The 27,130-nt window shown below is 52.4% G+C and overlaps 9 protein-coding genes across 9 annotated transcripts; 3 read left to right on the top strand and 6 right to left on the bottom strand.

The window, feature by feature from the left end:
• Nucleotides 1-42: 42 nt before the first annotated feature.
• On the top strand, nucleotides 43-2,334 carry LAESUDRAFT_722188 (WD40 repeat-like protein; the record flags this gene model as incomplete). The annotated part of the gene is made up of 9 exons (XM_040908160.1): nucleotides 43-273; nucleotides 337-450; nucleotides 508-641; nucleotides 693-840; nucleotides 892-1,154; nucleotides 1,213-1,531; nucleotides 1,593-2,114; nucleotides 2,173-2,187; nucleotides 2,239-2,334. The coding sequence occupies 7 exons, from the start codon at nucleotides 43-45 to the stop codon at nucleotides 1,908-1,910; spliced, it is 1,527 nt and encodes a 508-aa protein (XP_040767787.1). The 3' UTR covers nucleotides 1,911-2,114; nucleotides 2,173-2,187; nucleotides 2,239-2,334.
• Nucleotides 1,806-2,812, bottom strand: LAESUDRAFT_469834 (uncharacterized protein). Its single transcript, XM_040902592.1, has 5 exons — nucleotides 2,610-2,812; nucleotides 2,454-2,555; nucleotides 2,239-2,403; nucleotides 2,175-2,187; nucleotides 1,806-2,116 (listed from the first exon to the last, which is right to left on the bottom strand). Exons 1-5 carry the CDS (start codon nucleotides 2,752-2,754, stop codon nucleotides 2,044-2,046), a joined length of 498 nt encoding a protein of 165 aa, XP_040767786.1. The 5' UTR covers nucleotides 2,755-2,812; the 3' UTR covers nucleotides 1,806-2,043.
• Nucleotides 2,813-2,957: 145 nt separating this feature from the next.
• Nucleotides 2,958-5,547, top strand: LAESUDRAFT_756247 (uncharacterized protein; the record flags this gene model as incomplete). Its single annotated transcript, XM_040912143.1, has 6 exons — nucleotides 2,958-3,050; nucleotides 3,103-3,267; nucleotides 3,323-3,659; nucleotides 3,715-3,995; nucleotides 4,047-4,550; nucleotides 4,609-5,547. The coding sequence occupies 6 exons, from the start codon at nucleotides 2,958-2,960 to the stop codon at nucleotides 5,545-5,547; spliced, it is 2,319 nt and encodes a 772-aa protein (XP_040767785.1).
• Nucleotides 5,548-5,742: 195 nt separating this feature from the next.
• LAESUDRAFT_469741 (Pkinase-domain-containing protein) lies at nucleotides 5,743-7,514 on the bottom strand. The gene is made up of 8 exons (XM_040902590.1): nucleotides 7,392-7,514; nucleotides 7,294-7,343; nucleotides 7,107-7,240; nucleotides 6,873-7,052; nucleotides 6,693-6,811; nucleotides 6,454-6,640; nucleotides 6,250-6,399; nucleotides 5,743-6,193 (listed from the first exon to the last, which is right to left on the bottom strand). The coding sequence occupies exons 1-8, from the start codon at nucleotides 7,433-7,435 to the stop codon at nucleotides 5,939-5,941; spliced, it is 1,119 nt and encodes a 372-aa protein (XP_040767784.1). The 5' UTR covers nucleotides 7,436-7,514; the 3' UTR covers nucleotides 5,743-5,938.
• A 1,185-nt stretch (nucleotides 7,515-8,699) lies between these two features.
• Nucleotides 8,700-11,259, top strand: LAESUDRAFT_722186 (cytochrome P450). The gene is made up of 7 exons (XM_040908159.1): nucleotides 8,700-9,244; nucleotides 9,295-9,675; nucleotides 9,737-9,766; nucleotides 9,836-10,289; nucleotides 10,342-10,746; nucleotides 10,811-10,907; nucleotides 10,959-11,259. Exons 1-7 carry the CDS (start codon nucleotides 9,031-9,033, stop codon nucleotides 11,034-11,036), a joined length of 1,659 nt encoding a protein of 552 aa, XP_040767783.1. The 5' UTR covers nucleotides 8,700-9,030; the 3' UTR covers nucleotides 11,037-11,259.
• Nucleotides 11,260-11,291: 32 nt separating this feature from the next.
• LAESUDRAFT_735043 (uncharacterized protein) lies at nucleotides 11,292-13,075 on the bottom strand (the record flags this gene model as incomplete). The annotated part of the gene is made up of 4 exons (XM_040910560.1): nucleotides 11,292-11,317; nucleotides 11,348-12,015; nucleotides 12,072-12,677; nucleotides 12,873-13,075. The coding sequence occupies 4 exons, from the start codon at nucleotides 13,073-13,075 to the stop codon at nucleotides 11,292-11,294; spliced, it is 1,503 nt and encodes a 500-aa protein (XP_040767782.1).
• Nucleotides 13,076-13,600: 525 nt separating this feature from the next.
• Nucleotides 13,601-16,045, bottom strand: LAESUDRAFT_756243 (glycoside hydrolase family 3 protein; the record flags this gene model as incomplete). Its single annotated transcript, XM_040912142.1, has 4 exons — nucleotides 13,601-15,405; nucleotides 15,453-15,507; nucleotides 15,565-15,760; nucleotides 15,813-16,045. The coding sequence occupies 4 exons, from the start codon at nucleotides 16,043-16,045 to the stop codon at nucleotides 13,601-13,603; spliced, it is 2,289 nt and encodes a 762-aa protein (XP_040767781.1).
• A 959-nt stretch (nucleotides 16,046-17,004) lies between these two features.
• Nucleotides 17,005-23,339, bottom strand: LAESUDRAFT_645529 (metal resistance protein YCF1; the record flags this gene model as incomplete). Its single annotated transcript, XM_040903919.1, has 33 exons — nucleotides 17,005-17,091; nucleotides 17,150-17,207; nucleotides 17,272-17,362; nucleotides 17,418-17,442; nucleotides 17,504-17,629; nucleotides 17,706-17,824; nucleotides 17,889-17,979; nucleotides 18,037-18,090; nucleotides 18,144-18,207; nucleotides 18,261-18,412; nucleotides 18,467-18,629; nucleotides 18,683-18,865; nucleotides 18,918-18,964; nucleotides 19,016-19,093; nucleotides 19,142-19,196; nucleotides 19,253-19,311; nucleotides 19,365-19,893; nucleotides 19,956-20,133; nucleotides 20,196-20,254; nucleotides 20,312-20,368; nucleotides 20,491-20,560; nucleotides 20,621-20,700; nucleotides 20,747-20,847; nucleotides 20,899-21,027; nucleotides 21,082-21,216; nucleotides 21,288-21,406; nucleotides 21,462-21,495; nucleotides 21,550-21,649; nucleotides 21,709-21,899; nucleotides 21,955-22,152; nucleotides 22,205-22,451; nucleotides 22,507-23,060; nucleotides 23,121-23,339. The coding sequence occupies 33 exons, from the start codon at nucleotides 23,337-23,339 to the stop codon at nucleotides 17,005-17,007; spliced, it is 4,452 nt and encodes a 1,483-aa protein (XP_040767780.1).
• A 318-nt stretch (nucleotides 23,340-23,657) lies between these two features.
• LAESUDRAFT_735040 (NAD(P)-binding protein) lies at nucleotides 23,658-24,778 on the bottom strand (the record flags this gene model as incomplete). The annotated part of the gene is made up of 5 exons (XM_040910559.1): nucleotides 23,658-23,775; nucleotides 23,826-24,031; nucleotides 24,091-24,361; nucleotides 24,419-24,511; nucleotides 24,567-24,778. 5 exons carry the CDS (start codon nucleotides 24,776-24,778, stop codon nucleotides 23,658-23,660), a joined length of 900 nt encoding a protein of 299 aa, XP_040767779.1.
• Nucleotides 24,779-27,130: the final 2,352 nt, after the last annotated feature.

Raw genomic sequence — 27,130 nt, 5'->3', positions numbered from 1 at the left:
TTTTGGTTCTGCCAAAGTTCCTTCACCCGCGTAGTTCGAAAGATGCAGCTGCATGAATGTATTCTTTGCGCGACGGCACCGTCTTCTTCCACTCCTGGACCTGGAACTATATCCTTTCATGACATACAGACTGGCTCTGCACTGGCATCTTTCAAACAAACTTCTGCAAGCACGCACTGTACAGCCGTTGTTCAGTCAAGCGATGGACACGGTGGCTTCATGCTCGCTGCTCAGCCAGACAAGTCCATCTTGAATGTATACAACTTTCAAAAAGTGCGTTAAGAGCGCCCATTTGCTTCGCCTCATGCTAATTGTCGTCACTTTGCGCCGGAGCAGGATCAACTCGCGCTCAAAATTGTGCTTCCTGAAAAACTCTCCGCAATTGCGATGGACCCGGGAGGAAAATACTGCGCAGGGGGAACGTCTCATGGGCGTATTTTCCTGTGGGAGGCTAGTCATTGCTCCTTCGCCACAGAATGCCTGATGCAACTCTCGCATGTGCAGTAGATCGCATCAGGAATCATGTTCAATGCGTGGGACGCTCACTACCGACGAGTGAGCGTGTTGCGCTTCACCCACGACGGCGCAGCTTTGCTATCCGGGAGCGAAGACTCGGGCGTGACCGTCTGGGTGATGTCGAGGTCAATTCTGCTTGTCCTGCATCAATTTCATGTTGCCTAATTTGCGAGCAGGCTTCTAGACGACGATCTACAAAACGAGCCTCCGACGTCGTACTGCTTGTTGTCGGATCATACATTACCTGTTACCGACATTATCTGCGGTATAGGCCGATTTCCCACCTGTCGTGTCCTCTCTGCGTCGACGGATCACTCTGTGAAAGTAAATCAACCTTCTTCTCCGTTTTCTCTTCATTGATCGTAACTGTCATAGTTATGGGATCTTTCTTCAAAATCGCTCCTGAGCACATTCTACTTTCCAGAGCCGATAACGTGCCTTGCGTGGGATGCAACGGAGCGCCTGTTCTTCGCAGCATCTGCCAACGGGTCTATACACCAAGTCAATTTGTTCCGACAACGCGAAGACAAGTTCGGTCATCTGGCAATGGAAGCAATCGGCGGCGGTGGAGTGAGCGACGCGATACGAGTCAATGAGCAAGATCCTGAAGGCGCAAAAAAGCGCCTCATTGCAGTCGGGTCGGTATACCACGCTTTCGCTCTTGTTCTTTCCTTCAACAACTGATTGCGCCCACAGCCAACCTGTTACTGTCATGACAATTTCTCTTACGTCGTCGTTGCTGCTTGTAGGGACAGCAACGGGGCTTATACAAACATATGACATCGCGTCACATCAACTCCTGCGTACTCTTACAATGCACAAGGGTCTTAAAATTACGCATATGATGGCGTTGCTTCGTCCACCCGACTTAGTGGGCCATGTCAGTCTCAGTCTGGCTACAGGCATGGAGACGAAGGAGATGGTGGTGCGCCCCGTAGCGCCCTTCCAGCGTATGCGCGACGCGAAGCCGCGAGAAGCGCACGAAGTCCTGGTGATGCTGCCCCCTCAAAGCGCGGTGCGTCAGACATTCATTGTCCCATCATATGCTTAACTGATCGACACGCACTCGCATGTAGGCACATGCTGAGACGTTCTTCAGCTATTCAAGAGAGGAGATGCTGCGCGACCACGCATACTTCATGCAGGGCTCGACGTCAGGCAGCGGTTCAAGCACGAATATCTCAGTGCAATCGCGTGTGACAGAGTTGGAAGGCGAGATTGCGAAGCTGCGCGAGCAGCTCGGGAAGGCGAAGAGTATCAATGACACGATGTGGGAGACAGTTGTGAAGTGCCTTGTTGCAGGCGTGGATCAAGACAAGCAGTATGAGAGCAACGACAATGACGGAAAAGAGGATGATGAGAGTGGGCGGAGAAGAAAGCGAGGACGTGTATGACAGGTCTCTTAAGGCTGGATCATAAGGTCGAATATAGTTTCCCGAGCGGGAACAGTCCGCTGGCTTTTGCGGTGCTCACATTGCTTGCCTGAGTCCATATGCAATGTAATAGGAGAACGTTGTCAATGGCCCCCTATGATGAATCCTCCTTCGGCTTGTATTTCTCCGGGTCTGTACCGTGATAAGGGTGGTTGACGAGATTGAACCTGTACAATCCAAGATCAACAAGAAAGCCAGCACTCCATTGCAAGGATCGTGTCTCACATAGGAATGATAGCTGCGATCCGCCGTCAGTTCTGTCCTGATACGAACACCGTACACCACTCACAAAACTTGAGTTGCGACCAGACAGAGTTTCTGTGCGCGACTCCCTGAATCCACTCGGGTTGAGGTGATTCCCCATACAGCGGCAGGCCCCGTCGGGCGCGAGCGGTCATTTCCTCACGGTCCATCTGCTCCTCGCGCTTGTTCTCAGTCCAACCCCAGAAACGAACTACAAAAGATCATCAATGATCCACCAATACTCGATCGCTATATGCTTACGGCTGGACCGCTGATACGCTAGAAGAAACCCGCCAACGAATCCGAGCAAGCCGCCTAGACGAAGTTGAGTTCGAAGCTTAAACTTGGTTGGATCCGCCATATCTGCAACATATGAGATTGATAAAGCCCATATAATAATGCACCACGAGCACAGACCCCATAAGTACAAGGCAGCCGGGAACGCGCCAGTTGCGGCCGCCCAGGCACCGTAATCTGAGAGACGCATGTAGCGGACCACACGGAATGCATGCGGGTCTGCATCAATGGGGGGATAGGGAGTCTCGACGACTTTCTGCGGCATCGTTCTCAACAGCGGACGGCGACAACGGGGAACAGCGGATTGTGGCTGGTGTGTCGACAAGCGCCCGTCACGGGCACGCGTGGAGTTCAGGGCAGGCGCAGGAGAGCCACGTGCAGCGCGCGTTGTTTGTTGAACACAAACCTTCGCGTCTGCGCTCCATTAATCATTCGCCATCGTCCGTTGGATCCAGCAGCCATCACACCATGAACTTTGTCAAACGTACAGTCGATAGCCGCAAGGAGGCACGCGCTGAAAGCTCCTTGCCTTACCATCGCAAAGAAGAATCGCATAAATCAGTATGCCACCCTCGCACATCCCCCCCTGTCCTCGTGCTAATACCTTTCGTAGAAGGGCTCATGGAGTCTCAAGAAGATCCTCAGCTACATCGATCCACGCCGCTTTAGCAGAAAGGTCGATGATGACGACCGCCTAAGCGAGAGCGAAGATGAGGGAGAAGCTCCGCGTTCTGCGCCGATAACTCCCGCGTCCACGCTCGCACAACGCGGTGACGAGGTTTGTTCTTTTTAGCGATTTTGTTCACTTTAAGTTCTAATTCAAACAAACCCAGCTTTCGACACAAGCTCAGAGTTCGCAGCAAGTCCAGAATTCGCAACAAGCCGAGAGTTCGCAACAATCATCCTTTCATATTCCTGGTTCATTCGGCACACAATCTCTCGCTCTGCCTGCCGCACAAGCACAAGTTCCTCTTCCACCCTTGCAAGTCTCGGTACCGCGTGTGTCAATGCGTTTGCCTTTGCGCCAGACTGCATCCCAGATACTCAGCGAGCTCCAAGCCAAGGGTGAACTGAATCCGGAGGTGATCGAATATCTGAAGCGTAAGGGTGACGAGCGTCTTGGCGACATAGAGCTCGCGGGAGTCAAGGCAAAATCGTCGGTGGGAAAAGGTACGTTCGTCTTATTCCTGTGATGCCCAGTTTGCAATGAACGACATCTGTACAGGGTATATTCCTTCGAACGCGCGGATGCCGCCCGAGAAGGAGGATTTGGGATTCAAGAGCTTCGACTGGCGTAAAGCGGCTGCCGAAAAAGCTGAACGCGAGGAGAAGGAGGCCCAAGCTAGGGCCACACAAATGCTACCGTATAACCCCAATGGCCCAGTCTGCATCTTAGGAGGCCTGACCGTGGAGGAGCAAATTCAGCAAGGCTTCTGGAAGCCACCTGAAACTTGGTATTCAAAGAAGGCTGCGTCTGGCTCGGAAAGCAAACGAGCAGGAAATAACGTGCGTGTAACGGTGGTCATGACATATACCTGCTTTGACATCGTTCCACAGGATGGTCCGAGTAAATCTGCTCCATCGGTATTAGATTCACAGCGTTCGATATACGAGCGCATGAATAGTCTCTACGGGCTTCCTCCTGACGCGTTTCCTGATCTGCCTCCACGACCACGTCCTGCTGGATCGAACTTGCCGGGCGAGTCTTCGCGGTCGACTGAAGCGGCCAGAATTGCAGCTGCGGTGCTAGCAGCGGACCAACCTGTGGGACAATATGTGCTCTCACCCGACGACCCCTTTGGACGTCTCATGGGACGACAACTTCACCAATATCCGAACAAATACAGAGTGATCGCTGCCCTTCCCAAGCCCAGAACACCTAAGCAGCGATTCATAGAGGGACACCGATCCGAGAAGCGTAGGCAGAGGGAAGCCGCTGAAGCCGCCGCCAAAGCTGCTGCCGAAGCAGCAGCTGGGGCACCCGCAGCCGAGGCACCTTCTGCGGAAGCGCAAGAAAGGCCTCCCACCATGCAAGAGATCATCGAAAGCACTGTCCCGAAGGTAAATCCTATCCTATCCCTCATAGCTGATATGTGTACATATCGCTGACTTCTTGCAGGGTAGCAAGCGATCAAGGCCGCCTCCGGAACTACTGACTTCCGATCGAAACGCAGCTGCTCCGGAAGCAGACGAAATCATCATTCTTACGGAAGAAGCAGAGGAGGAAGAGGACCGGCCTGCTCTCAAAAAGCGAAAGACGACTGCCGATCGCGTTGCCAGCAGGGTTGAACGAGCAAAGTCAGTCGCGGTGACCGTGGAAGAGATCGACAACGTTCCTGCTTCCGGCGAAGAGTTGGGCTATATGCAGCCTTCAGAGGTCGTCGAGCCGGAGACCTACAGCAGAAGTACTTCTCCAACCGATGCGTCATCCAGCGATACGTCCGCAGGTTCGTCACAAACTTCGAAGGGCGAACCGTCGAAGGGACTCGGTTATGCTGCGTTGAAGTCTACGGCTCCGAAAGAGCCCTCGAAACTACGGTACAGCATCCAGGCAGAACCCGAGGAAGAAGAGAATGAGAACGAGACGGTCAGCGCAGCCACGAGTGCTTCTCCGCTTCCTGCACTCGAAACAACACCTGCAGCGGCTGCAGAACTTACCCCTGCTCCATCCGCGTCTCTTCCGTTCCCACCCGCCTCATCTACGGCTACTTCGCCTGCATCCACCCCTGCACCGAGTGAGCCTGCGGCTGCTCTCGCACCTATCTCTGTGCCGTCCGCGATCACCTCAGTACCAAGTACCGCTATCGCAGCTATTTCCGTTCCCCAAGCCGAATCAGCACTTCCCGCACGGGAACATCTTGACGACTCGAAGTCGGTTGCAAAGGCGTGCGCTCCAAGTGAACTACCTCAGTACCGCTTCATACCGTTACTGCCTGAATTGCCTCCGCTTGCGAGACTCGATTCGATGCAAGCTGCCACTGATGTGGAGGATGCTGCTTTGCCGAAGTTCGACTTCCCCGGTTCTCTTGTCGCGTCTTGCCCTCTCCCCGGATGCTGAGCAAGTGAAGTGCCTCGACTTTGAGGCGACAAGTGTGCAGAGGTCGCAGGTTGTTCGCGTTGCTGGTTTCAGTTTTGCTGCTGCTGGCAAGGCGAGGCCAACGGTTGCGATGGGGAGCTCGACGTGCTCGCTGTCCAGTAGGCCTCATGCCGAGAGATGCATTGCATGCCGGACTCCATGGTAAGTGTAGTGACTCGCCCGCGTTTTTTTTTGCTTCCAATTGCCCTGTACTTAGACTGCTCATATTTTTCTCGGATTTGGAAGAACATATCTTTACTAGATCGATAGTGTATTTGTATTGTACATAAACGTGCCGTCCCATCGCTGCTTGTGGAATTGGAGTGAACGTGTTGTGCTCCTCTGTGTATTACCCCCTCCTTCAGACCTCCTCCTATGACTGTGCTTGCCTGTGTTGCGTGAAGTCGAGTTTCCGCACTACTGACCGGCCGTCGACCTCGTCGGAAGAAAGCCTGCGCTTCAGTTTGCTCGGTGGGTTGGCCTTCACGCCAGGGCCGGGACCGCTGAAGTCAACGTTACCGTCCACTTCTTCGAGTGGCAAATTCGAACTCGTCTTTGCGACCGGCTTGGGAAGTTTAGAAGGATGAGTAGGATAAGGCAATGCGAAGAAATACGGGTGATTGAGAGCCTGGATCGAATCGCCGATGATTATGAGAGCTGCTGACGATGTGTCGGACTGCTCACCTCTCTTGCGCTGATCCGCCGACCAGGTTCATATATCAAGCATTTGCTGAGAAGGTTGAGACAGTCAGCAGTAGCGGCGGTAAAGAGGTCTCGAAGGGGCGTCCGGGGAAACAGTCCCACAGGAACATAGTCCGGCAACTTCGTGTGGCCCTGAATGATGTCTCAGTGAATCGAGACCCCCCAATATAACGTTGGTTGACGTACAGGCCACTCTTCTTCGGTCGGTGTCCCGAGTGCCCGGAAGGTCGTCTTCAGCTGATCCATGTCAGACTCTCCTGGAAGGTAAGGCGTGCGCAGCATGAGTTCGGCGAAGATACATCCCACGGACCAGATGTCGACTGCGGTGCTGTAATAGCGACAGCCGAACAGAAGCTCCGGCGGACGGTACCATCTGAGAACCGAGGGTGAGAGATAGCACGGACGTAAGAGCGAGCGTGGCGAACCGCGTGATGACCTGACATGTCATCTTGTACCCAGGGTCTGCGAACTCTCGCGCGAGGCCGAAATCGGCAAGCTTGAGCTGCCCATCCGATGCGATGAGCAAGTTGTTCGGCTTCAAGTCCTGTTTCGTAACGGCGGTGAGTCATACTGATACGCCTATAGTTTGGAGGGATGCGACGAACGCGGTGCAAAATAAAATTCCGGTGGCAGAACTCCAAGCCACGGAACGTCATAGCAATCCAGCTCTTGATATCTGCGGGGAGGAAGACCAGTGACCGGTCTTTGATGACAAGCTCAAGGTCTGTGTCCAAGTACTCCAGGACAAGATTCAGATTTGTTTTAGAGGAAAATACGTCCAGTAGCTATTCGGTCTATCGTATGAGACTTAATGCTAATGGAAGGTATGAGTGGCTCGCCTCGATGACGTTCGGATGTTTCAGCTCTCGCAGATACTTGACCTCGCGTATAGCTGACATGTCCAGGCCATCCTTGAATTGGCCGACCTTGATCTTCTTGATAGCCACCTTTCGGCCGGTGGATATCTCGCGGCCTGACGGAGACCATGAACGACCGCCTGTTAAGAGAAGAAATTCGGGGACACACCTCGATATACGACAGCGTAGGTTCCCTCACCAACCTTCGCATCTTTGGCCCTTCTCGCAAGTGAATATCAGGATCGCTGCACGCTAGACACAGCTTACCATCTCTTCTGTCTTTCGGCGTTGGCTTTCTCCACTGCGTCCATTGTCTAGCGGATGTTCAGACTTGTCACACAGCCAATAGACTGAGCTCTTTAAGAAGTAGAGGTCCTGGCAGTTGACAGGAAATTGCGGCCACTTGAACTTGCAAAGACGCCACTGGGGACCAGGCCACAGCGATCTTAGCCTTGCAGGAAAGACCTTCCTAAAAGAGACTGAGGTAAAGCGCACGTGCCCGAACGCGGTCCTGTCCCGCGGTCTGTGCATGCGCTGCCTCGTCTCTCCTTGTTTTCCGTCCTCGCAGATCTGCGTACGCGAAAGTCCCTGCACTGCGATTATCGACCCCAAACGTGTAAAGAAGACGTCGCGATCGTGTCAGCTGCGTCGCGCGGCCAGGGGCCTGGTGGGAACTGCAGAAGCTCGCTTGTGTGTGTTCCCGCATCGGAACACTGCATGGGACTGTCCGCGTCCGTCGTACGCGCATCGAGCGGAGAAGTCTGTTGAGTTATTTCTATCATGAGCTTCTGACGGAGCTCAGCTCTCGCTGTTAGGTATGTCTCGAGCTGAATTCTTGTAGGCGTGCTCAATTCTTAGAGTTCGGCACGCCAGTTCAGTTCGTCGACCTCAAATACCAAGGGGACGGCGATGCCGAGCAGATGCCGAGTATTATGTAAGCCAAGTGGCTCGTGGGAACGCTAGGCAGGGAACAGGAGTGGCGAGATTATTTCCGAAGGATTGCTTTACATTTTCTCGATTTTTTATTGCCATCTCCCGTCGCACCTTCCCTAGTGCTCTGGTTTACCATGGATTGCAACATGTATGCACAGAGTTGCTTAGCCTGAATGTTAAAATGCTTCCAAGCAATCATTACACAGACTATCTCAGCACATTTGATGACAGCAATATGCAGGACCATGCAGTAGCTGCTGTCAATGTCATTATTGTTCCTCATCTATGTTGTGACTTTGTGAGAGTGAGATACACAGCCATTCGTCACTGTGATCCCCGCCGAGGTTGTCTGCAGCTGGACACCACAAACCGTGAGAAGATTGTGGGTGTGCAGTCTTCTTTTCAGGGATGTCCGCATCGCAATTTGGGGTTTACACAAGCAGCAATTCACACAAGAAATGTAGGAATGTCCCAAAGATAGAATTAACTGCCGGACATCTCAACAGCCACATTTGCTTATGTAATTCTCGGCATTTGCTCGGCATCGCCGTCCCCTTGGTATTTGAGGTCGACGAACTGAACTGGCGTGCCGAACTCTAAGAATTGAGCACGCCTTGTATCGCGGACTGAGACGTGAGGCTGGACAGGTTCATCGACTACAAAGTATCTAATCGTGCTTACACGCTCTAGGATGCGGCGCCGAAGCTAATGGTCTTGTGATGCTCTTCATATGCTGGAGCGGATTATATTGACGGCGACCGCGATAATGGAAACATCTCAGTCAGGTATCCTGTGAACGATATACGTTCGAACCGAGACGTCATGCCTTCTCGAACAGACCTCGCCGCAAATAGCTTCTCTTGTTTGTTGCGCCTCTTGTGCAGCGATATAAGAGAGTCGTTCACAAGCTAGTCTGGATGATCAACTCGCCAATCTTCGGCGACAACTAGTGAACATGGACTTGATCCACGAAATGGTCACCAGCATGTCCGTTTCTCCCCTGTATCTGACTCTCTTGGCTTTGGGTGCTATTCTTCTATCCTACGTTGTGCCCTACCTTGTGAATACAAATGGACTTCGCTCGTATCCAGGTCCTATCTTCGCAAAGTTCACCAGCGTTTGGCTGGCCTGGATCATCAAGCGAGGCCGCTGGTCGAAGACGGTGGAAGAACTCCATCGAACGCACGGTAAGCCAAATCATCATCTTCAGCACTGTCTTAGACTAACGCACCTCTAGGGCCGTTTGTTCGTCTATCGCCGAACCACATCTCCGTCGCTGACCCCAATGCATTCAATCCGGTCTATGGACATTCGTCCGGTGCGATGAAGGCTCCCTTCTACGACGCATTCTCCAACTTTCGCAAACGGACCGTCTTCAACACGTGCTCACGCGCGGAGCACGCACGCAAACGTCACGTCGAGTCTCATATGTTCGCACCGCAAAGCGTACGTGCGCTCGAGAGCACTTCACGCGTGCATGTAGCCGAGCTGCTGCGGCAATTCGATGCACTCTGTTCACGTGTCGAGAAGGCAGCCAAGGGCGAATCTATGACGGGGCGGCAAGGTTCAAGCTTGTGGTCTGTACGAGACGGTCGTGTGTGGTTCAGTTGTATGGCTTGTGGGTAGCGGCTTCCGCTGTTGTTCGGTGACCATCTGGTTGAACTCATGCCGGTCTTTAGGGTACGGCTTTAGGTCGTTTGATACTATCGGTATGTCTCGATCATGGTATAGTGCTGTCGGAACGGCTTCATCAATACACTCCACTACTCCCTGCATAGGTGATTTGTCGTTCGGCTCTCCTTTCGGCATGCTCCGCGCGGGCAACGATATCACGAAGATCGCAAAGTCGCCACAGAAAGGCCTGCAGGCGTTCACGCTTGTGTCCTCCGGTGTGGAACCTGAGAAGTTGGGGCTCGAACTGGAAGACTTATCGGTTGTCGAGTCCCTCACAGCACGCACAGAAATTGCTCCGGTGCTTGGGTTCCTTCCTGCCTATATTCGTCCGTTCGTTGCACGGCTTCCGGGCTTTCGCAGAGGGTCCGATGCCGCAACGAGACTCGCCAGCCTAGCCATCACTTCCGTCATGCGAAGGTTAGCTGCTGCCGACTCCCGCGAGGACATGCTCCAACGGCTGTTGGACGGTAGGGACGAGGAAGGCAACCCGATGGATCCAGAGGAGTTGAGTGCGGAGGCGCTCACCTTGATCATTGCGGGTGCTGATACTACTGCTAAGTGAGTGTTCACGGCTATTGTTTTGTAAACTCGTAATGATCTCGTTCTGTAGTACCACATGCGCCATCACCCACTTCCTCGCTCGTGACCAATATCGACAAGCAAAGCTGCAAGCCGAACTCGACAGCGCGTTTGCGTCCATCGATGGAGACATCGCACCGTATGATGTGGTCAAACGCCTCCCATACTTGGATGCGGTCATTGACGAAGGCTTGCGACTTCACTCAACCGTCGGGGCGGGCCTGCCGCGTATCGTACCTCCAGGAGGCATGACCGTACTCGGTCAAACCTTCAAGGAGGGTACATGGATAAGCGTTCCCATATATACTGTCCACCGCAGCGAAGCCGTATGGGGCGAAAATGCGCACCAATTCTGTCCGGAGCGATGGATCGAGCCGGACAGCGCTCGGAAGAAGCAGATGATGGACGCGTTTGCTCCATTCTCGATCGGTCCCAGGTACTTGTTCAATCATCATTATTCGGCGCTCGTTTCTCACTTCGCGCTTCGTGCGTTCAAACAGGGCATGCATCGGACGCAACCTTGCTCTCATGCAGCTACATATCATTGTTGCAACCATATTCCATCGTTACCATTTTGTCGTTGAGGATGACGCTGAGGTACGTGCGACACGTCAGCGTAGCTCATATCGTCTATTGACGCAGACGCAGCTCGCCGTTCATGATGCTCTGGCCCGCAGGCCTGTAAAGTGCGTGGTCGGCATGAAGCACAGAGAGTTCTGTGCTTGAGCCAAATATCTTTGGGGTTCCGCATAGTGTACAATGTTGTTCGCTGCGTTTTGTAGGACGTATGTAAAAAAAGATTCAAAAAACAAAACCAAGTTTTTTGTCGTTCAAAATTTTTTTCCACAATGACGCACTGGTCATCTGCTGATGGTGTCTGGGGAAAGCATATTCCAATCCGATCGAGATGTCTAAGCCGAGATGTAAGTCTAAAGTCCTAGATAACCTGGAGCAATTTGAGATAGTGTGACGCTTTCATCGCTACAGCCTCCTATTTCCACTGCTTCCTTGCTTTGCGTATATGCTTGATGACGTACCAAATATGCTATCTGAATGCTTGTAAACAGCCATCTTGCGATGAATATCCTCTTTGAAGGACTGCCATTCGCGCAAAGCCATCGAAGCCCCTTGTAGATCTGCCACATTTTGCCACGTATCTTCATGAGGTGCATAGCCAGCCCAGCGGATCAAATACTGCACCGAGTCTCGGGTTACCCTTTCGGCGACAATGTGCGATACCTCGTATTCCGGAGGCTCCCCATCTGCTGCTCGGATGGGAGGTGGGCGATGAGGAGTGGCGACATGTGAAGGGGGGTGTTCAAGCCAGTGTGCGGGTAGATCAGCAGTGATGGTGATACTCTTTGGTGTAAACGTGGATTTTCCGACCTGGGTCCTCTTTCCTTTGATGTTAGGCCAGCGTTCTCTGGAGTACTTCTCACATTCGCAAAGTGAATGTTCGAGGTCTACCATAGTGATACCAGGACGATGGTCTGGATGAAGACGGGGAAGGAGGTCTGGTGTGAAGCCCAGCCGAGAAAAGTGCTCATGCTGCGTAGCATGAAGGTACTGGAAGGCTTCATATTCATGGCCTTTGACGGCCTCACCAAAGATTTTCTGGATGCACTGCATAGATCCTGGGCCTAAAGCGACCCATTCATCTTCATTCCACTTGAAGTGGGGAAGCATGTTCAGATCAAGAAGGAGCCTGGATATTGATGCTGTGAGTTCATGCGCACATGCCAACTGAAGAAGCTCACATACTGGAGAGCAGTGAAGTCACTCAAGCTAGGAAAGAGACAGAGCCAGCCATGAGCATCCTTGAGATACTGAAATCTCTTCAGGCGTTCCGGTGCATTCATGTCCATCATTATCTGCAGCAGACGGAGATGATTGACGGCATTGATCCCACCAGCGCCAAATCTCGGTGCAGGTAAAATGTATGCATGCCCATACAGTGTCCGGCGAGCAGCATAGGCAGCAGAAAGCACTGATTCGTATTGTTTAAGATCGAATTGTCTCCAGGAGATCTCTCCAAAATGGTCCTGCAGGAGCTGCCAGGTCCCAGTGTGATTGAATAGTCGGAACAGCATAACACGGAAGCACGACTCCTGCATGTCCTGACTCCCCCCTGGGATGACCCTGTGCAGAACAAACTGCGTAGTCTTGTCATAGACACGGAAGACGTTGGTAAATGGATAGCTTGCGAGGATTGGATCATCTGTCCAGGGAGCGGGTCTACCTTCTAACCGACGCTTGAAGATTCGATGCCTTTCAGCCATGAACCGGAAAAGGCCATCCAGGATTGGTGAAACCCGGAAGCGATACCCATTGATCGTCACATTGCGTAGGCGAGGCAGTTTCGGTGTGCTCAGGGCCCATCCTGATGTATGCTGAACGATGGCGTTTGCTGTCGTCCCAGCAGTTGAGCATTTTGACCGCAGGGGCGCGGGCTCGCGACCATCGTGCTTGTGCCGGTGCAAGGCTGCGGGACGTGTTCGTACCATCTTGGAAATGTAATTTTAGAGAAGATCGCCTTTGTGGCAGATGGATATGAACACATACCGAACGCAGATGCCTTCACGTTCAAGCCGGACGTTTCGCGATTGAGCTACTTCTTTTTTGCTCGACGCCATCACATGATCATAATGCACGTTCATATGCCAGTGAGCATCGGCGATGGCATTGCACTGTGCACTCACTGCCGCCTTGCTGTACACTGGCATGCATGCAAACATGCCATTGGAGAAGCCCTGCAGTCCAGGCATCCTGGAACATAGGGCTCAGCCACTGGCATGTTTGGATACAAGTCAGCCAGTTACTATGGGCTGTGGTGCAACAATAATTCATCAATAGATGTCCTTAACTACATGCATACTCACTGTGTTTATGTACTGAGAAAAGCTGCGGTAACAAACCTGCAACGATTGCAGCTGTTGAGCTGCAAGCCTGCACATCCTTGTGGTCCAGGGGTGAGCTCAGCAGACAGAACATAGTTCAAGGTCACAGCTCTCGCTTGTGCGACGAGTTCGTCACAGCTGAATGTTCACACAGCCAAACTTGATGAACTTACACCATCTCTCTAATGAGATTTGGGCATATTGGTAGATCTTATTCAGTGCACAATATCATTCCTCACCAATGATTTTTTGGTACCATGATGTTCACCATGATGCTCACCACAATGCCCACCACAACACTCACACTGCATGGTTCAGATATCATGAAATACACAGCACTCCAGCAATTGCTTTGAAACTAAAACTATGTACAAGGTCTAGCAATCATCCTGCTCAAGCTGTAGGCTGGGGCCAATAGTCCAACACTGACTCATTTCCGGTAAGTGAGAAGCTTACGGTCGATTTTGCATCGACGTCGAGGACCAAATCATACTCTCCGGGATATAGAATCGTGTTGCCGTAGCTGTCGGCCCGAGCAAGGGACCCTAAAGTGAGGTTGAGCGTGGTGGTCTGGCTCGACAGTGGCGCAACGGAATGGAGGCGGCTGTACGCGGCGAGGACTTTGTTAGGCACTGGTGCTGGTCCATGCTCGCCGGCGACGAACAGGAGCGCAACAAAGTCTGATGAAACACTGTTGCCCGTATTCGTAACGTTCACAGTGTACGAGGCGAAGGGGCACAAGTCGAGGTGCTCATAGCCAGAACAGCCGCTAACGAGCGTTGAGATGTCGTACGATGACGCCGAGGACTCCGAGAGTGACGCAGTGAAGTTCGTGTAGTGCAGGCCGTAACCGAAAGGAAAGACAGGAGTGCCGGTGTACCACATGTACGTACGGCCTGGGCTCGTCGCGCTCGGGCGCAGTGACATGTCTGTCATCGGGATTTGATAGACGTAGCCAATAGGATACTGTGTGATGGGCAGCCTTCCTGCAGGCGCGACCTTGCCCATGATGATATCTATCAGCGCGGTGCCACCGCTCTGCCCGGGATACCCTCCCCAGATAATCGCGTTCACGCCCGCGTTTGGGATCATGCACGAGTCATCTACCTGGCCACCGCCCATCTGAAGCACGACGAACGGCTTTCCGAACTGCGAGAGTGAGTCGATCAAATCAATCTGAACGCCCGGCCAGTCGAGCGTATAGCGATCCATTCCCTCCGCTTCGACGTCCGTATTGATACCACCGGCATAAATTATCGCATCTGCGGCGGCAGCGGCTTCAAAGGCAGCAGGGAAGGACGACGTCGTTGGATCGTCGATGCCGGGGCCTGTGGCGTAGTACACGGTGTAGCCAGCCGCCTCCGCCGCCATAAGCGGGCTGATGAGATAGGGCGCCACTCCATAATAGTTACCCTGCATCTCAGTCGTCGCATTGGCCCAAGGACCAATCAAAGCGATCGATTTGATGGACGAGGAAAGGGGGAGTGTGCCATCGTTCTTGAGAAGTGTAATGCCTTCGACAGCGGCGGTATAGGCGAGCTCCTCAGCGGCGGGAGTGCTTACGTTTTCCCAGCCAATGCTTCGGTATGGCTGATTCTCGGCGGGATCGAAGTAGCCAAGCTTGACGAGCGATGAGTACAACCGGATGAGAGCGCGGTCGAGAGTGGAGACGTTGAACAAGCCTTCCTCGTAAGCAGAGCCGAGGTTCAAGGGATAATACTCGCCACAATCGAGATCCGCACCAGCGTTGAGAGCATCTGCGACGGTCAATTGACGAGTGGGAGCGTAATAGTGCGGTTGATAGATGTTTTCAATGGCATCGCAATCGGAGGTAACCCACTGGTCTTCGTTCGTCCATCCCCAGTGCTCGCGTAAAATGTCCTGCAGCAGGTAGGAGTTCGCGCATGACGGCACACCGTTCACGGCATTGTAGGAGCACATGAACGCTCCGACGTTCGCATCACGCGCGCAAGTCCTGAACGAACGCGTGTAGAACTCGGAAAGGTCCTGGATGGACACTATAGCGTCAAAGCCGTAGCGGACATTGCCCATCCAGTTCTCAAGGTCATAGGCGGCGAAATGCTTGCATGTGGCGACGATCCGCTTGTACTCGGGATCTAATCCGCCTTGCAAGCCAGTGATCAGATTGTAGACGTATGATTGGAGGTGGAATGGGTCCTCGCCCGGAGTTTCTTGCCCTGCGTGGAATGAGCATCCAAACGGAAAGAGGTGTCGCCGGACTTACCTCGGCCCCAGCGAGGATCCTTGAACGGGTTAATGTTGGGCGTCCAGAAGTCGAGCTACAATTGCAGTGCCAACGTTAGTGTGCAATCTAGAATTTGAGGAGTCTAACGCACCCCGGAGCGGTTGTTGTTATTGAAGCCACGCGCCTCTGTGCTGATGACCGTCGCGATATTGTAAATCATGGGGTCGTCGAACGCAGCGCTCATGAGGATAGGTTGGGGGAACGACGTCGCGTAACTGAACGGTCCTGACTCTGCGAAGTAGACACCAGGTGACTCCGCGACACCGTGCAGTCCTTCCTGCCACCATCTGCAGGTGGCTAAGCAAGCTAACCACCTCGAAACAAGTCTTCGCAACTCACTGATATGCCGGTAATCCGAGGCGAGGAACGCCCGGACTTGTGTTGCCAGTGTTGTTAACCTTTTCGTCAAAGGTGAACAGGCTGACCAAAGCGGCCGCGCGATCAACTGGATTTGCAGTGATATCGCAGACTGTTGTGGTGGCGAGAGGCCCACTGACACAGTCCGGGAAGGCAGCCTGAGCGAAGGCCCCACTGGCCAAAGCGACGCATACGAACGCAGAGAGGAAGCCCATGGCGAGACAGAATCAAGGGGACTGCCTGCTGTCCTCCAAGTTCTGGGCGATGCAAGATCATTTTTATATTTTTGCGACATTTCTTCTATCCACCTCCATCGGATAGCACACGCTCGTCCAAAATAGACTGGTTAAGGACACTTGCAATTCTGGCACGGGAGACATTGGACAAGCGGCCCGTCCGCTGGGACACCTGATCATGAACACGATGTAGGCCCTGAGCGCACATACGAAATTCCGAGGAGCTGCTTCTTAGCCGGCGGGGTGACGTATTCCGTGGACGGGTATAGTCCGACTTTGCAGCCAGAGAAAAGCTCATCGTGATGAATGAAGCCGAGAGACTATCCATAGCGAGGAATACATTGCTAGCCAGCACCACAGAGATTCCTTCGCATCGAATGCGAGCGCAAGGGAAATTAACAGATCTCGTTCAGTAGCTAAACGGACCGCAGAAGGGGGTGATGGGTACTTCCGGGCTTCGGACGCGTTTGTCAGCTGGCTCACATGGGATGCCGTTAATCAGAACGTTCGTGACCGCCGATGGTGTCAACGTTAACGGTCAATCCTCGGCCTGGCGGATGTTGTTCAACAGCAAGAAGTACATGCGTCTAAGCGCCCGATCTTCGTGGCGGCACGGCGGCGAGCGGCCACTGTTCTACTCAGGCATAATTGCGAACAGGCTCTGCTCATTTTGCCCGCGTTAACCCCATAATCCCCAATAGCGATTCATGCGTGGTATACACAATGACTATGACCCGTTAATTGTCCAGCAGAGATGTCCGACTTCCGTATAACTCATGCGGCAATACCTACTACAACATTGTAGCCCTAGAAAGGGTAAGACGAACTTCGCACATCGATTCTTCTGCCGAAAGAATGTGCGCTGATACTTCGCCAACATGCCACTTGGTCTCATTGTGATTGATATTCGCACGGTTGCGTTGTAGGGTGCATGCCTGTCAAGCCAAGCCTGCCTCGGCTGCTAACGAGTAGAACGCAGACTGCTTGTTGGCGAGCAGCTTCTGGGGTTCATCGAACTCGGCGACCTGGAAGCAAAAGATTGATCAAACGATCGTCCAGAACATCGACGAAAATAGAACGTACCTTTCCCGCGCTCAGTACCAAAACTCGATCCGATTCCATGATGGTGTTGATCCTATGCCTGTGAATGGCGAAACAGGGCATGTGAGGCGAACACTCAAGGGCAGACACGGAGATGCACGTACGCGATTGTCAGCATGGTCACATCAGCGAACAATGGTCCACGTATGATCTCCTGAATAGCTTTGTCCGTATCCAAATCGACAGCGGATGTGGCTGATCAGAGCGCGGGTCAGTTCCCATCGATTGCATGTTGGTGTGATGGACATACCTTCGTCGAGGACTAGGATCTTCGACTACGAACCAGGATCTCGGGTAAATAAAGCACGAACCTTCCTCAAACAGAAGGGAACATACCCTGCGCAAAAGAGCCCGTGTGAAGCACAGTAACTGGCGCTGCCCAGCAGACATGGACGATCCTCCTTCTCGCACCGATGCATCGAGCCCTTCGGGCAATGACTCAATAAACGCTTTGAGGCGTGCCTGTGAGAATCGGTTTGAAAATAGAAGCAAAGCGGTCAGTTGCGGGTGATAGGAAATTTGAAGAAAGGAGACCAACCTGACCAAGCGCGACCCAAATGTCGGCATCTTGGTATGCACCTGTAGGATCGATGTTCTGGCGAATCGTCCCTTCGAATAGGTCTGGGCTCTGGGGCACAATGGATATTGCGGAACGCACTAAATAACAGAATCGGTCTCTCAAGCAGCTGAACTATCGCATGAATTTCGGATCCAGACGCACGATCATGTAACCCCACTTTTGTAATGTCCACACCATCGACGTAGATCGTGCCGGATGCAGGCTCGATAACGCGGAACAAGGAAAGGAGAAGCTGCATTGTGACCGTCAATGATCACCATGGAATCTACCGCATCCGGTTGAGACTAACCGTTGATTTCCCTGACCCTGTCCTACCGCAAATTCCTACCTTTTCGCTGTGATTCTTTTGTGGCAGAGTGAGCCAGCTAGTATTTAGATGAAGCGAAACGGACGTACAATTTTGACACTGATGTCTTGCAAGGCAAGGTCAAGCTCAGGGCGGTAACGAGCGCAGTAATCTCTGTACTTTCTGTCAGACGCTAATGAAGGGCAACGAACTTCTGAAATGCGCACCGATACTCAATTTCTCCCTTCGAAGGCCATTTCTCAGGCACAGTGCCTGGTATCTCATCAGGGGCCTCGGGTTCCAGCTGGATGTAGTGCAGAATGCGTTCGACGCTGACGATATTTTGTTCGACCTCACTAGCAGAGCGCACGAGCCAGTTCTGCGCGGCACATCAGCCGAAACACCAGCCAAAGAGGTAGTTGGTAGCTCTTACCAGAGACCCAGTTGTGTTCAATGCATAAGACAGTACAAATCCGACCAGACCCGCGTCGACGCCGCTTGTAACGAGAGCTACCAAAGACAACGTCGCGGCGATGAAGATAATGGTTGCGCCTACAAACTCAAGTCTCACTGCGAGCCACCGGTTCACCGAGATGCTACGGGGTGGTTCAGTCAAATGACAGTGACGAATTTCCAGATAGGAACATACCTAGGAAGATAGCAAATCTGGTTGCGATCCAATCGACGTTCATTATTCGAGATGAACACTTGCTGTTGGTCAAATGCTCGGATAGTCGACACGCCATTGAGCGACTCCGAGAACCATGCGAAGATCGGCGATTTCGAGACAGCATCGAGACGCTTCAGCTCGCGTGATGTCGAGAGGTAATAGCTAGGGAGTTTGTTTCACTATCAGAGGCCGCTTAGAAATGACTCGAACATACATCATCACTCGGAGATAAAACCAAGCTAAAGGGGGGACTGCGACGAGCTGGCTACGGCATCAGATTTTATTCACGACGGAATCATTTAGCATACTCACGAAGAGCGGGAAACTATATCCGATAACGAAGAGGATCATAGCAGTCGTACACGTTGTCCGCACTGTTCCTTGAATGACCTACGTACCCGTCAGCAAGTCGAATTTACACAGAATTAGTATACTGACCCGAGCCATGATTTGATCGACGACGTAGATATCACGCGAGAACAAGTTCAGAATCCTATCTCATCGAAACATGAAAAGTTGTAGGTGCATCGGAAGACATCGAAAACATACCGTCCGGTGGGAGTCAATTCAAAGAAACTCAGCGGAGCGTGCATTACAGCATGGAGCATCTACCCAGAGTAAGCAATATGATGTATGCACGCCGGAGTCTGCAATCACTAACCGAGTCGTGCAAGCGTTTGGAGGTCCTTACGGAGCACAGCACCCATATTAGGATCGCGCCAACCGTTCCGAGCAGAGTCGACGATAACGAATACAGTCCGTACACAAGGAGGTACTTCCACGCATCCCGGTTGGCTCCAACGTTCAAGTTGTGCTCTCCCCAAGAGCGAAGCGTGTTGTTCCCCGCAACCGCCGTGATCTGCTGCAGGATCATCGACAGAACGAAGAATGCAAATCCGGCTTTCGATGCGGCCTGGATGTACTGCAAGTAGACATCTATCTTGACTCGACCATGTTCGCTGTACTCTTTCGTGGCCCCATCAGAGACGGTGCGAATTGGGAGACTGTCAACAAGCGTTGCTTTCCCGAAGCTCTTACGTCGGGTCAGCTTGCTGTCTACTGTCTGTAGCTTTACTTCGATCAGATCGTCCGTAAGCTCCACTGCCGTTTCTCCTCCAGAAGACGGCGTTGCCGACTCTCTGAAGAATGGGGTGGACATTCCAGAAGCTGTCGGATTCCCATGCCCTTTTCTATCGCAGATACATTGAAATGTCAGCCGGCTACGAAGAGATAGGGAAGGTAAGTGTCTCACAAGAGCTTGTAGAATTCGCTTTCGGGATTACTGATCAGTTCACTGTATGCGCCTTGCTCGAGAATAATGCCTCTACGGATGTATACGACGTGATCAAACTGCTTCAAGAAATGGATACTGTTAGTCACAACGATCCTAGCCTTCGTGGCGAGAAGACCTTGGGGACCAATGACATGATCTGTCGACGAAGACACATCATAGGAATCAGCAGGGATAGGTGATGAATTCAGCACAACTCACCGAATACATGGCGCGCGACATGAGAGTCCACAGCAGAAAGCACGTCGTCTAATATAACACTACCACAACGAGCATGGTGAGCATGAGATCCAGACTACAAATGAAGGAATGCTAACAGATCGGCCCTAGCGTATACTGCACGCGCGAGGCCCACTCTCGCGCGCTGTCCACCACTCAACTATGGGAGAATGTGTCAAACATCATGTCTCACCACGCCGTGCTACTGAATCGCTCACGGTAATACCTGTGCCATGGCTCACGGTCAGTCAATGTACAGAAGTCACGCCTGTTTGACGTACCCTTCTCTCCGACTTCTGTCAAATCACCCTTCGGCAGCAGAGCCAGATCCTGCCTGAGTGCGCAGGCTAAGCGTCATTTTAGTCTAGAGAACTTGACTGGCTTGAATTCAATCTAAATCTACTCACCATCTAGCACGAGGTCATAGAATTCTTCGTCAAAAACATGCGAAAAGAGAATATTATCTCTGATGGAAGCGCTCATGATCCTGTTCGAGGATGTTCGGCATGGCGCGGGAAGGAGACATGGTGCACACATACCATGGATCCTGCGGCGCATATGATAACGAACCCGAAAGCTTGACTTCTCCTTCGGTACGCCTCATCTCGCCAATGATCGCTGACAGCAGACTCGTCTAGTTCCCTTCCGTCAGATAAAACGAGTTTAAGCTCAACACATTCCTTACCTTTCCAGCTCCGACACGTCCAAGAATACCTACGAGCTCCCCTTTCCTTACAGTCAGATTAATGTCCTCGAGGATGGGTACAGGAGCGTCCTTGTTCCAGCAGAACTCTCCATTCGTAATTCTCAAGACCTGAGACCACATTTGAGTCATAATTCAGTGTCACTGTCAACATCTCGTACGCACTTCATCACCGAGCTCAAGCTGCACATCGGTCTTCATCTCGCGTGCGTCGGGTTGCAGTTCTTCCGTGGCGAGGAAATCAGAAAGCCGCCTGACTGACACGAGTGATTCAATGATGTTCGAGGTGACTTGACTGACCTACGAGATCACCCAGCAAGTTAGTAGTGGGACGAGTGATGCGCTGAAGGCAAATACAGGATAAAAATCACCATGGCGAGTGGGAAATTGAGTAGCATGAATAGTGAGATAGACGGGAAGATTCTATCGGACGTCAGCGGCGTCTTCGATGTCGCGGACGCGACCGCAAACGAGCTGAAGGCGACTAGAACTGAAGGACATAGCAACTGTCAGAATGGGGAGCTCACACATTTAAATGCACGTACGCGGAACACCAGTCCACATGGACGTGTTCAAGGACTGAAATGTAATCAACACGGTGCATCTCGCAGAGGGTAAGCGTCCAGCACTCACTGCAACAACGGCAATCTTACGGAGCATCCTCAGCTCCTGCTCATTCCGTACCGACAGAATCCAGCGCGTGAACGCGTTTTCCCAAGCATATAACTTGATACTGATCGCAACAAAACTGCCTAAATCCCGCCTGCTCTGTGACATTCGCAAGGCACACACCTCCTGATATTCGCCAACAACTCGCTCATTAGACGCGTTCGGTGGTCCCTATTCTTCATCTGCTTCTCTTGTAACCTCTTCATATACCGCGCGATGAGCGTGTTCAGGGGGATGGAGAACACCATGATCGCAACGCCAACAAACGCTGACCAACCGAGGATGTTGTATAGAGAGATGAAGGCCAGAGTGATCTATGTTAAACAATAAGCAAGCCGCACTCGCGAACGGATTGGTCAAGGCACCTACCTGGAACGGCCCCGAGATAGCGATAAGCCCGTAAGTGCATAGATCTTGTAGACGCGTCGCATCCACCGACATGAGGTTAACAATGTCACCTGACGCTGTGCTACGGCCGTCGTTCGAGAGAGCCAATGCCTTCTGATAGATGGCAGTCACTAGCCCAGCGCGCACACGCATGCCGGTCTCGAAGCAGCGTTGGAAGTACTATGAGAGGTCTTCATAAGCAAAAACAACAGTAACTAAACAGTGCTCGCACCTGATGCAAGATGATGGTCTGTACGATCGACGCCGTGAACATGATGATCACAATCGCAAAGCCTTCTACAGTGCTTGGACGTTCTCTTCCCGAGGAACGCGCGCTTTGATATTCGGAAATGTATGCAAGCAGCCATCGAAGGAGTTGCGGCTGCAGGAAGGCCAAGCAATCTTGTGTGAGCTTGAAGAAGGCAGCGAATGCGTAGGGACCACCATATGCGGTGAAGAGCGAAGTCCACAATCCCTTGCTGTTAGCACCATAGTTAACGTAGATGCGCACTCAGTACTGCAAAGCCTACGCACTGCTTCTTGCGTGTATTCTGCAAACGCCGTCCAAGGTTCGCGGACTCGTCACTTGGAATGAGTGATGGCAGGTCATCCTCGGTGATGTACGTCGATGCACCCTTCTTCATAAGATCCGACATCCATGAGAACGTCCATATGCTGAAGATGTTTGCAGTCAACAGCGGGCTCTCGACGTGCCCCTTCTCGTCGGTTGCCCCGGACGGGCAGTCCTCTGGTGTAAACTCCGTGCCGAGAGACTCCAGCCCGAAGGCTGCGAGCCCAAGAATCGCGACGACGCATTTGAGCGCTAGAACGGGCACGAGCTTTGATGTGGAGAGAAGGATTATCGTGCGGCCCCAAACTACAAGGCTGAGGATGTAGACCGGCCAAAAGAGTAACAGAGGTGTCGAGGATGAGCGCGTGCGAGAGTGATTGAAGTAGGTCAATATGGGTGCCACGAGCAACGCTAGTACCTCGAGGATGTAGGTCTGAACCAGAGCGACAGGCGCGTGCGTGGCTAGCACGAAAACAAAGTTGGCGAAGCTAGTAGCGCACGCGACAGAGAGAAACGCCTACAGGGCGGGGGCTCAGCTTATTCGCGTCACGGTACTGTTACGGTCTCATCAACTCACCAACTTAACCCGCAGCATCCAAATGCTCTTGCGGCTTCTCTGGTGTGCTTCCCATGCCTTGATAGTCCAGCACCTGAATGCGCCCAATAGTATAAAGAACACGAGGATCGTGGAGAGGATGATGCCTTCCTCGAAGCAGAGCGTGAGGTCAAAGGCCCGCTTCTGGGACACAGGTCCCCAGCCTTCGTGGTCACCGCAGCAGCATGCCGGCGACGCCATTGGTAGCGGGACGTGGTAAAAGAGCACGTCGAACACGCCAGCGATGGCGACAATGTCTGGTTTATAAGCTGAGCGCGTACGAGAGGATATCGGCAAGCTTGCTCCTTTTTTGTTGGCGTCATACCCCGGCTCGGGGCTATCTCACTTTTTGGATCTGCACGCCCCGCACCCTGTGGCCCGGGCGTCCATATTTTCCGTGAACATTTGAACGCCGGAGCTACGTATCTAAAGAGGCTACTGGCTTGAAATGTACAGAGAGAACATTTATCGAATTGAACTGCTGCAGAGCTCGCCATCACCAACAACGTTGCTCTACTCTCATCTCGTCGACGGATTGACCGCGGTGTAGCCACCGTCAACGACAATTTCCTGACCATTCGTATAACATCCAGCAGGCGACACAAGGTAAATGACAGTGCCTGCCACCTCCTGAGCCCTGAAGCAAGTATGAGCACCGACACAACCTGAAGAGTCTCATGTACGCACGACCCGGGTCTCTGCAGTGGCTGAGGGACAATACTCTTGCCAATCTTGTCAACCATGTCCGGGGTGATAGTCGGGTACGTCATTTCCGACTCGTAGACACCAGGCGCGACGCTGCATACGCGCACCGGCACTTTCTTGAGTGCCAGCTCCGTTGCGAACATCTTCGTCAAGTGTGCAGTTGCTGCTTTCGTGGTGTTATATGCAAGCTATTTGCATAGAGGTAAATCGCAGAAGTTCTCGCATCGAAAGCTATGACAAAACCCACCTGAACCTGCCCCAGCTTGTTGATTCCACTGATACTGGTAATGTTAACGACACACGAAGTGTAACCAGGCACGTCCTTGCTGCCTTTGGCAAGGAGGCCCAGGAAAGCAGTCGTCATGAAGTAGATGGAGAATGTATTCACGCTGAACACTTCAGACCAGTCTTTGAACGATGCGCTGTCGAACATGGCTCGTCCTAGCGTTTCCGGAGACTTGTGCTCTGGTGCGTTCGTATCGTTGAGGAAAGGCGTAACAGGTCCGGTCTGCCCAGCACTGTACAAAGTCATGCGTACGCCTATCCAGAAACATCACGCACGAGAGGCGACTCACTTGTTCACTAGGATATGCAATCTCCCTACTTTCAAAGCGATGACTTCCTGTCCCGCAGAAATGCTGCTCTTTTCTGTCACATCCATGGGTAATCTACATAAGAACTGTCGACAAAACCAGTCAATCTCGAGTGCGCAGAACCACGCACGGTATAATGGCCCCTTCACCCCGGTGTTCCTTTTCAAACTTCGCTGCAGCCTGTTCCAGGACGTCCTTACGTCGGCCAGTGATGTACACTCTCGCACCATTTGCGGCGAGTCCTTCCGCAATCATCCATCCGATGCCCGTGCCGCCTCCAGTGACGAGAGCGACTCGTCCTTGAAGGTCAAACAGCTTCTCGAGGCGCAACAACTGCGACATCCTGGACGACTGGTATTCGTGCGAAGGTACGGAGGCGATGGTAGTGGCTGCGAAGACGCGATGTGCATGGCATCGACCCGAAGAAAATACATACGGAGACGGCTTTCCTTCTGTTACGAGATGATATATATATAACGTCTGCGGTCGCAGGAGGCGAAGATAGCACGGACCGGGACAAAGTCACGATACGCTGACTAAGCACGACTCGTGCCATCAGCCACTGACGCGTTTGGGTGCCACCAACGCGTTTTACGCGCGTCTGTGCACTTTCGCTTGCCGGTCGACCACCACTGACTAAAACTTTTTTCCATCCTGCATCTTCTAGCCCTGGATGCCTCGAATAGCTCGCTGAGAATCAACAGAAACCAACACTCCGCTGGTCATACGCACATTGGATATCGCCTGTCATCGATTCATCTCTCGCCATCACAGAACACACTGAGCCAGCACTCTTGGTTGCCTTTGCACAATGGATTCAGGCAGGTTGCATGAATTGTGGCTATAGAACGAGCGACCATGGGTCAATGCCTTATGGCTCCCCACATCCACTCGAAGGAACCCAGTTACACATCTTTTCCCGGACTGGCCTTGAAGTCGTCACAGTTTACGAAGAGTGGCCGAAAGGCAGCCCCGCGGCCAGGCGGCTCTGGTCAAAACGAGGCGGACCTGGCTAGCGCCAATGTCGCTTTGGTCTACGTAGCGTCTTACATTTCTAGAATTGGCTTTCTTTTTGAATGCTGGTCTCTCATTTCCCGACGTCTGGTGCTCGCTCGTCGCGATGATGGGTGACTCTGATACCTGCTTATGACAACTCAATCGCAGAATCTGCGCGACTGATGCGGCGAGTCTTGTTACATAAGGAGGATTTCAAGCCAAAGAACACAAGGCAAAGCACAGCACGGCCATTGCAGGACGTGCGTAGGCCCTAAAAAGGCATCATTGATGGGGTCCCCGGTGATCGCCGGTGAATTCCAAAAGAGTGTTCAGCTCGCTCGCCCTCACCACCATAAGAGACCATAAGCTTCAACAGCCTAATCACTTACATTTTATACCCACGATCTCTGCTTTCACGAATTTTGAACGCTTCTTGGCAGACCAGGTGGCCGTCTAGGGCACGGATTGGCGTGGACTGTGTGCAGGAGCGACGTTCTTGAATCAGAAGATCAACCAACCACCTTGCTCTCAGCCTCTGCGATTCGAAGCAACGCCCCGCTGCGCAGGTACGACAGGCCGCTCTGTTCACATTCTGCATCCTTTGCCTGAGCCGCACTACATCATCAGCCTAGAACATGTGTCCTACTCTTCAAGCACTGACGGCCTTCAATGCGGTGGCCACAATTGGACGTATCCCTGACGACATTCTACGAGACATATTCACACTATTGACTTACAGCTCTACGTTCGCTACCAGAAAGATGGAGATATATCGAAGAAGCTGGATCTCCGTGACACATGTGTGCTCGTACTGGCGCAGGCTCGCCTTGAGTTCGCCGGAATTGTGGACCTCAGTGTACGTCACTACCCATACTAGTCCGTTTCTCCTCCACGCCTCTATCCGGAGGGCAAAGCAACTCCCTATACACATAAGTACCAGGGGTCAGGGTTCCGCTTGCTCTCCATATCAGCCTTGCAGAACGCTCAGATACTCGCAGATCTGATATCTGCTCAAGATCGACACGTCACTGACTTCTCTGCCGTTGCCTTGAGTGAGAAAGAATCAATAATATTTATTGCCTGTCTCAAACGACGCGCCTGGGAGCTTCGGAGCTCAACCCTAGGTCAACTTGATACTCAGCGGCTCTCCTTGCGTCATATCATTAGTCCGTCCTCGCTCAGGTTCCGGGAATCTGGCTACTACCTCAACCTATCATCAAGAGCCCTCACTCATCTCTGCATACACGGCATAATCCTGTCATCGCTGGATGATTTACTGATAACTCTGAGTCGTTTCCCTGCTCTCGAAACTCTCGACCTGGAATTCAATATAATTCCCTATGAACCACCGCTGGGAGTGACAGCAGACCTCGCACAGTTGAAGATTCTCAAAATTGCATCATACAGGCATGATTCCGCCATACAGCTCGTGACTCGCCTGTCGTTTCCAGTCACGGCCGCTATCACTCTTTGTTTCTTGATACCGACACAGGCAGAAATCATACATTTCGAGCAATCGGAGTATCTGCAGGAGCTGGCTTTCGGGATTCAAAGCGTTACGCTGGAATTAGAAGGGCGGCAAAGCGAGTGTCGCAGCCTAACACTAGCGTCAACACATCCTTCCCTCAAACTCCAATGGAAGTAGCCATGGGCTCAGTCGCGACGCAGCCAGTCATTCTGGCACACTGGCGCTTCCCC

The sequence above is a fragment of the Laetiporus sulphureus genome (assembly GCF_001632365.1).
Source record: "Laetiporus sulphureus 93-53 unplaced genomic scaffold LAESUscaffold_6, whole genome shotgun sequence".
Lineage (NCBI taxonomy): Eukaryota > Fungi > Basidiomycota > Agaricomycetes > Polyporales > Laetiporaceae > Laetiporus > Laetiporus sulphureus.
This window is presented reverse-complemented; position numbering and strand designations above follow the sequence as displayed.

What these genes read in the sequence shown, in the direction of transcription:
- LAESUDRAFT_469834 (XM_040902592.1), bottom strand. Translation starts at nt 2,754, where the DNA reads ATGCCGCAGAAAGTCGTCGAGACTCCCTATCCCCCCATTGATGCAGAC. An exon ending in GGCTGCCTTGTACTTATGGG is followed by an intron (nt 2,556 to 2,609) that starts GTCTGTGCTCGT and finishes CATATGTTGCAG; the next exon opens with ATATGGCGGATCCAACCAAG. An exon ending in AGCGTATCAGCGGTCCAGCC is followed by an intron (nt 2,404 to 2,453) that starts GTAAGCATATAG and finishes GATCTTTTGTAG; the next exon opens with TTCGTTTCTGGGGTTGGACT.
- LAESUDRAFT_469741 (XM_040902590.1), bottom strand. Translation starts at nt 7,435, where the DNA reads ATGGACGCAGTGGAGAAAGCCAACGCCGAAAGACAGAAGAGATG. An exon ending in AACATCCGAACGTCATCGAG is followed by an intron (nt 7,053 to 7,106) that starts GCGAGCCACTCA and finishes TAGACCGAATAG; the next exon opens with CTACTGGACGTATTTTCCTC. An exon ending in ACATGTCAGGTCATCACGCG is followed by an intron (nt 6,641 to 6,692) that starts GTTCGCCACGCT and finishes CTCGGTTCTCAG; the next exon opens with ATGGTACCGTCCGCCGGAGC.
- LAESUDRAFT_722186 (XM_040908159.1), top strand. Translation starts at nt 9,031, where the DNA reads ATGGTCACCAGCATGTCCGTTTCTCCCCTGTATCTGACTCTCTTGGCT. An exon ending in GTGGTTCAGTTGTATGGCTT is followed by an intron (nt 9,676 to 9,736) that starts GTGGGTAGCGGC and finishes GCCGGTCTTTAG; the next exon opens with GGTACGGCTTTAGGTCGTTT. An exon ending in GGTGCTGATACTACTGCTAA is followed by an intron (nt 10,290 to 10,341) that starts GTGAGTGTTCAC and finishes CTCGTTCTGTAG; the next exon opens with TACCACATGCGCCATCACCC.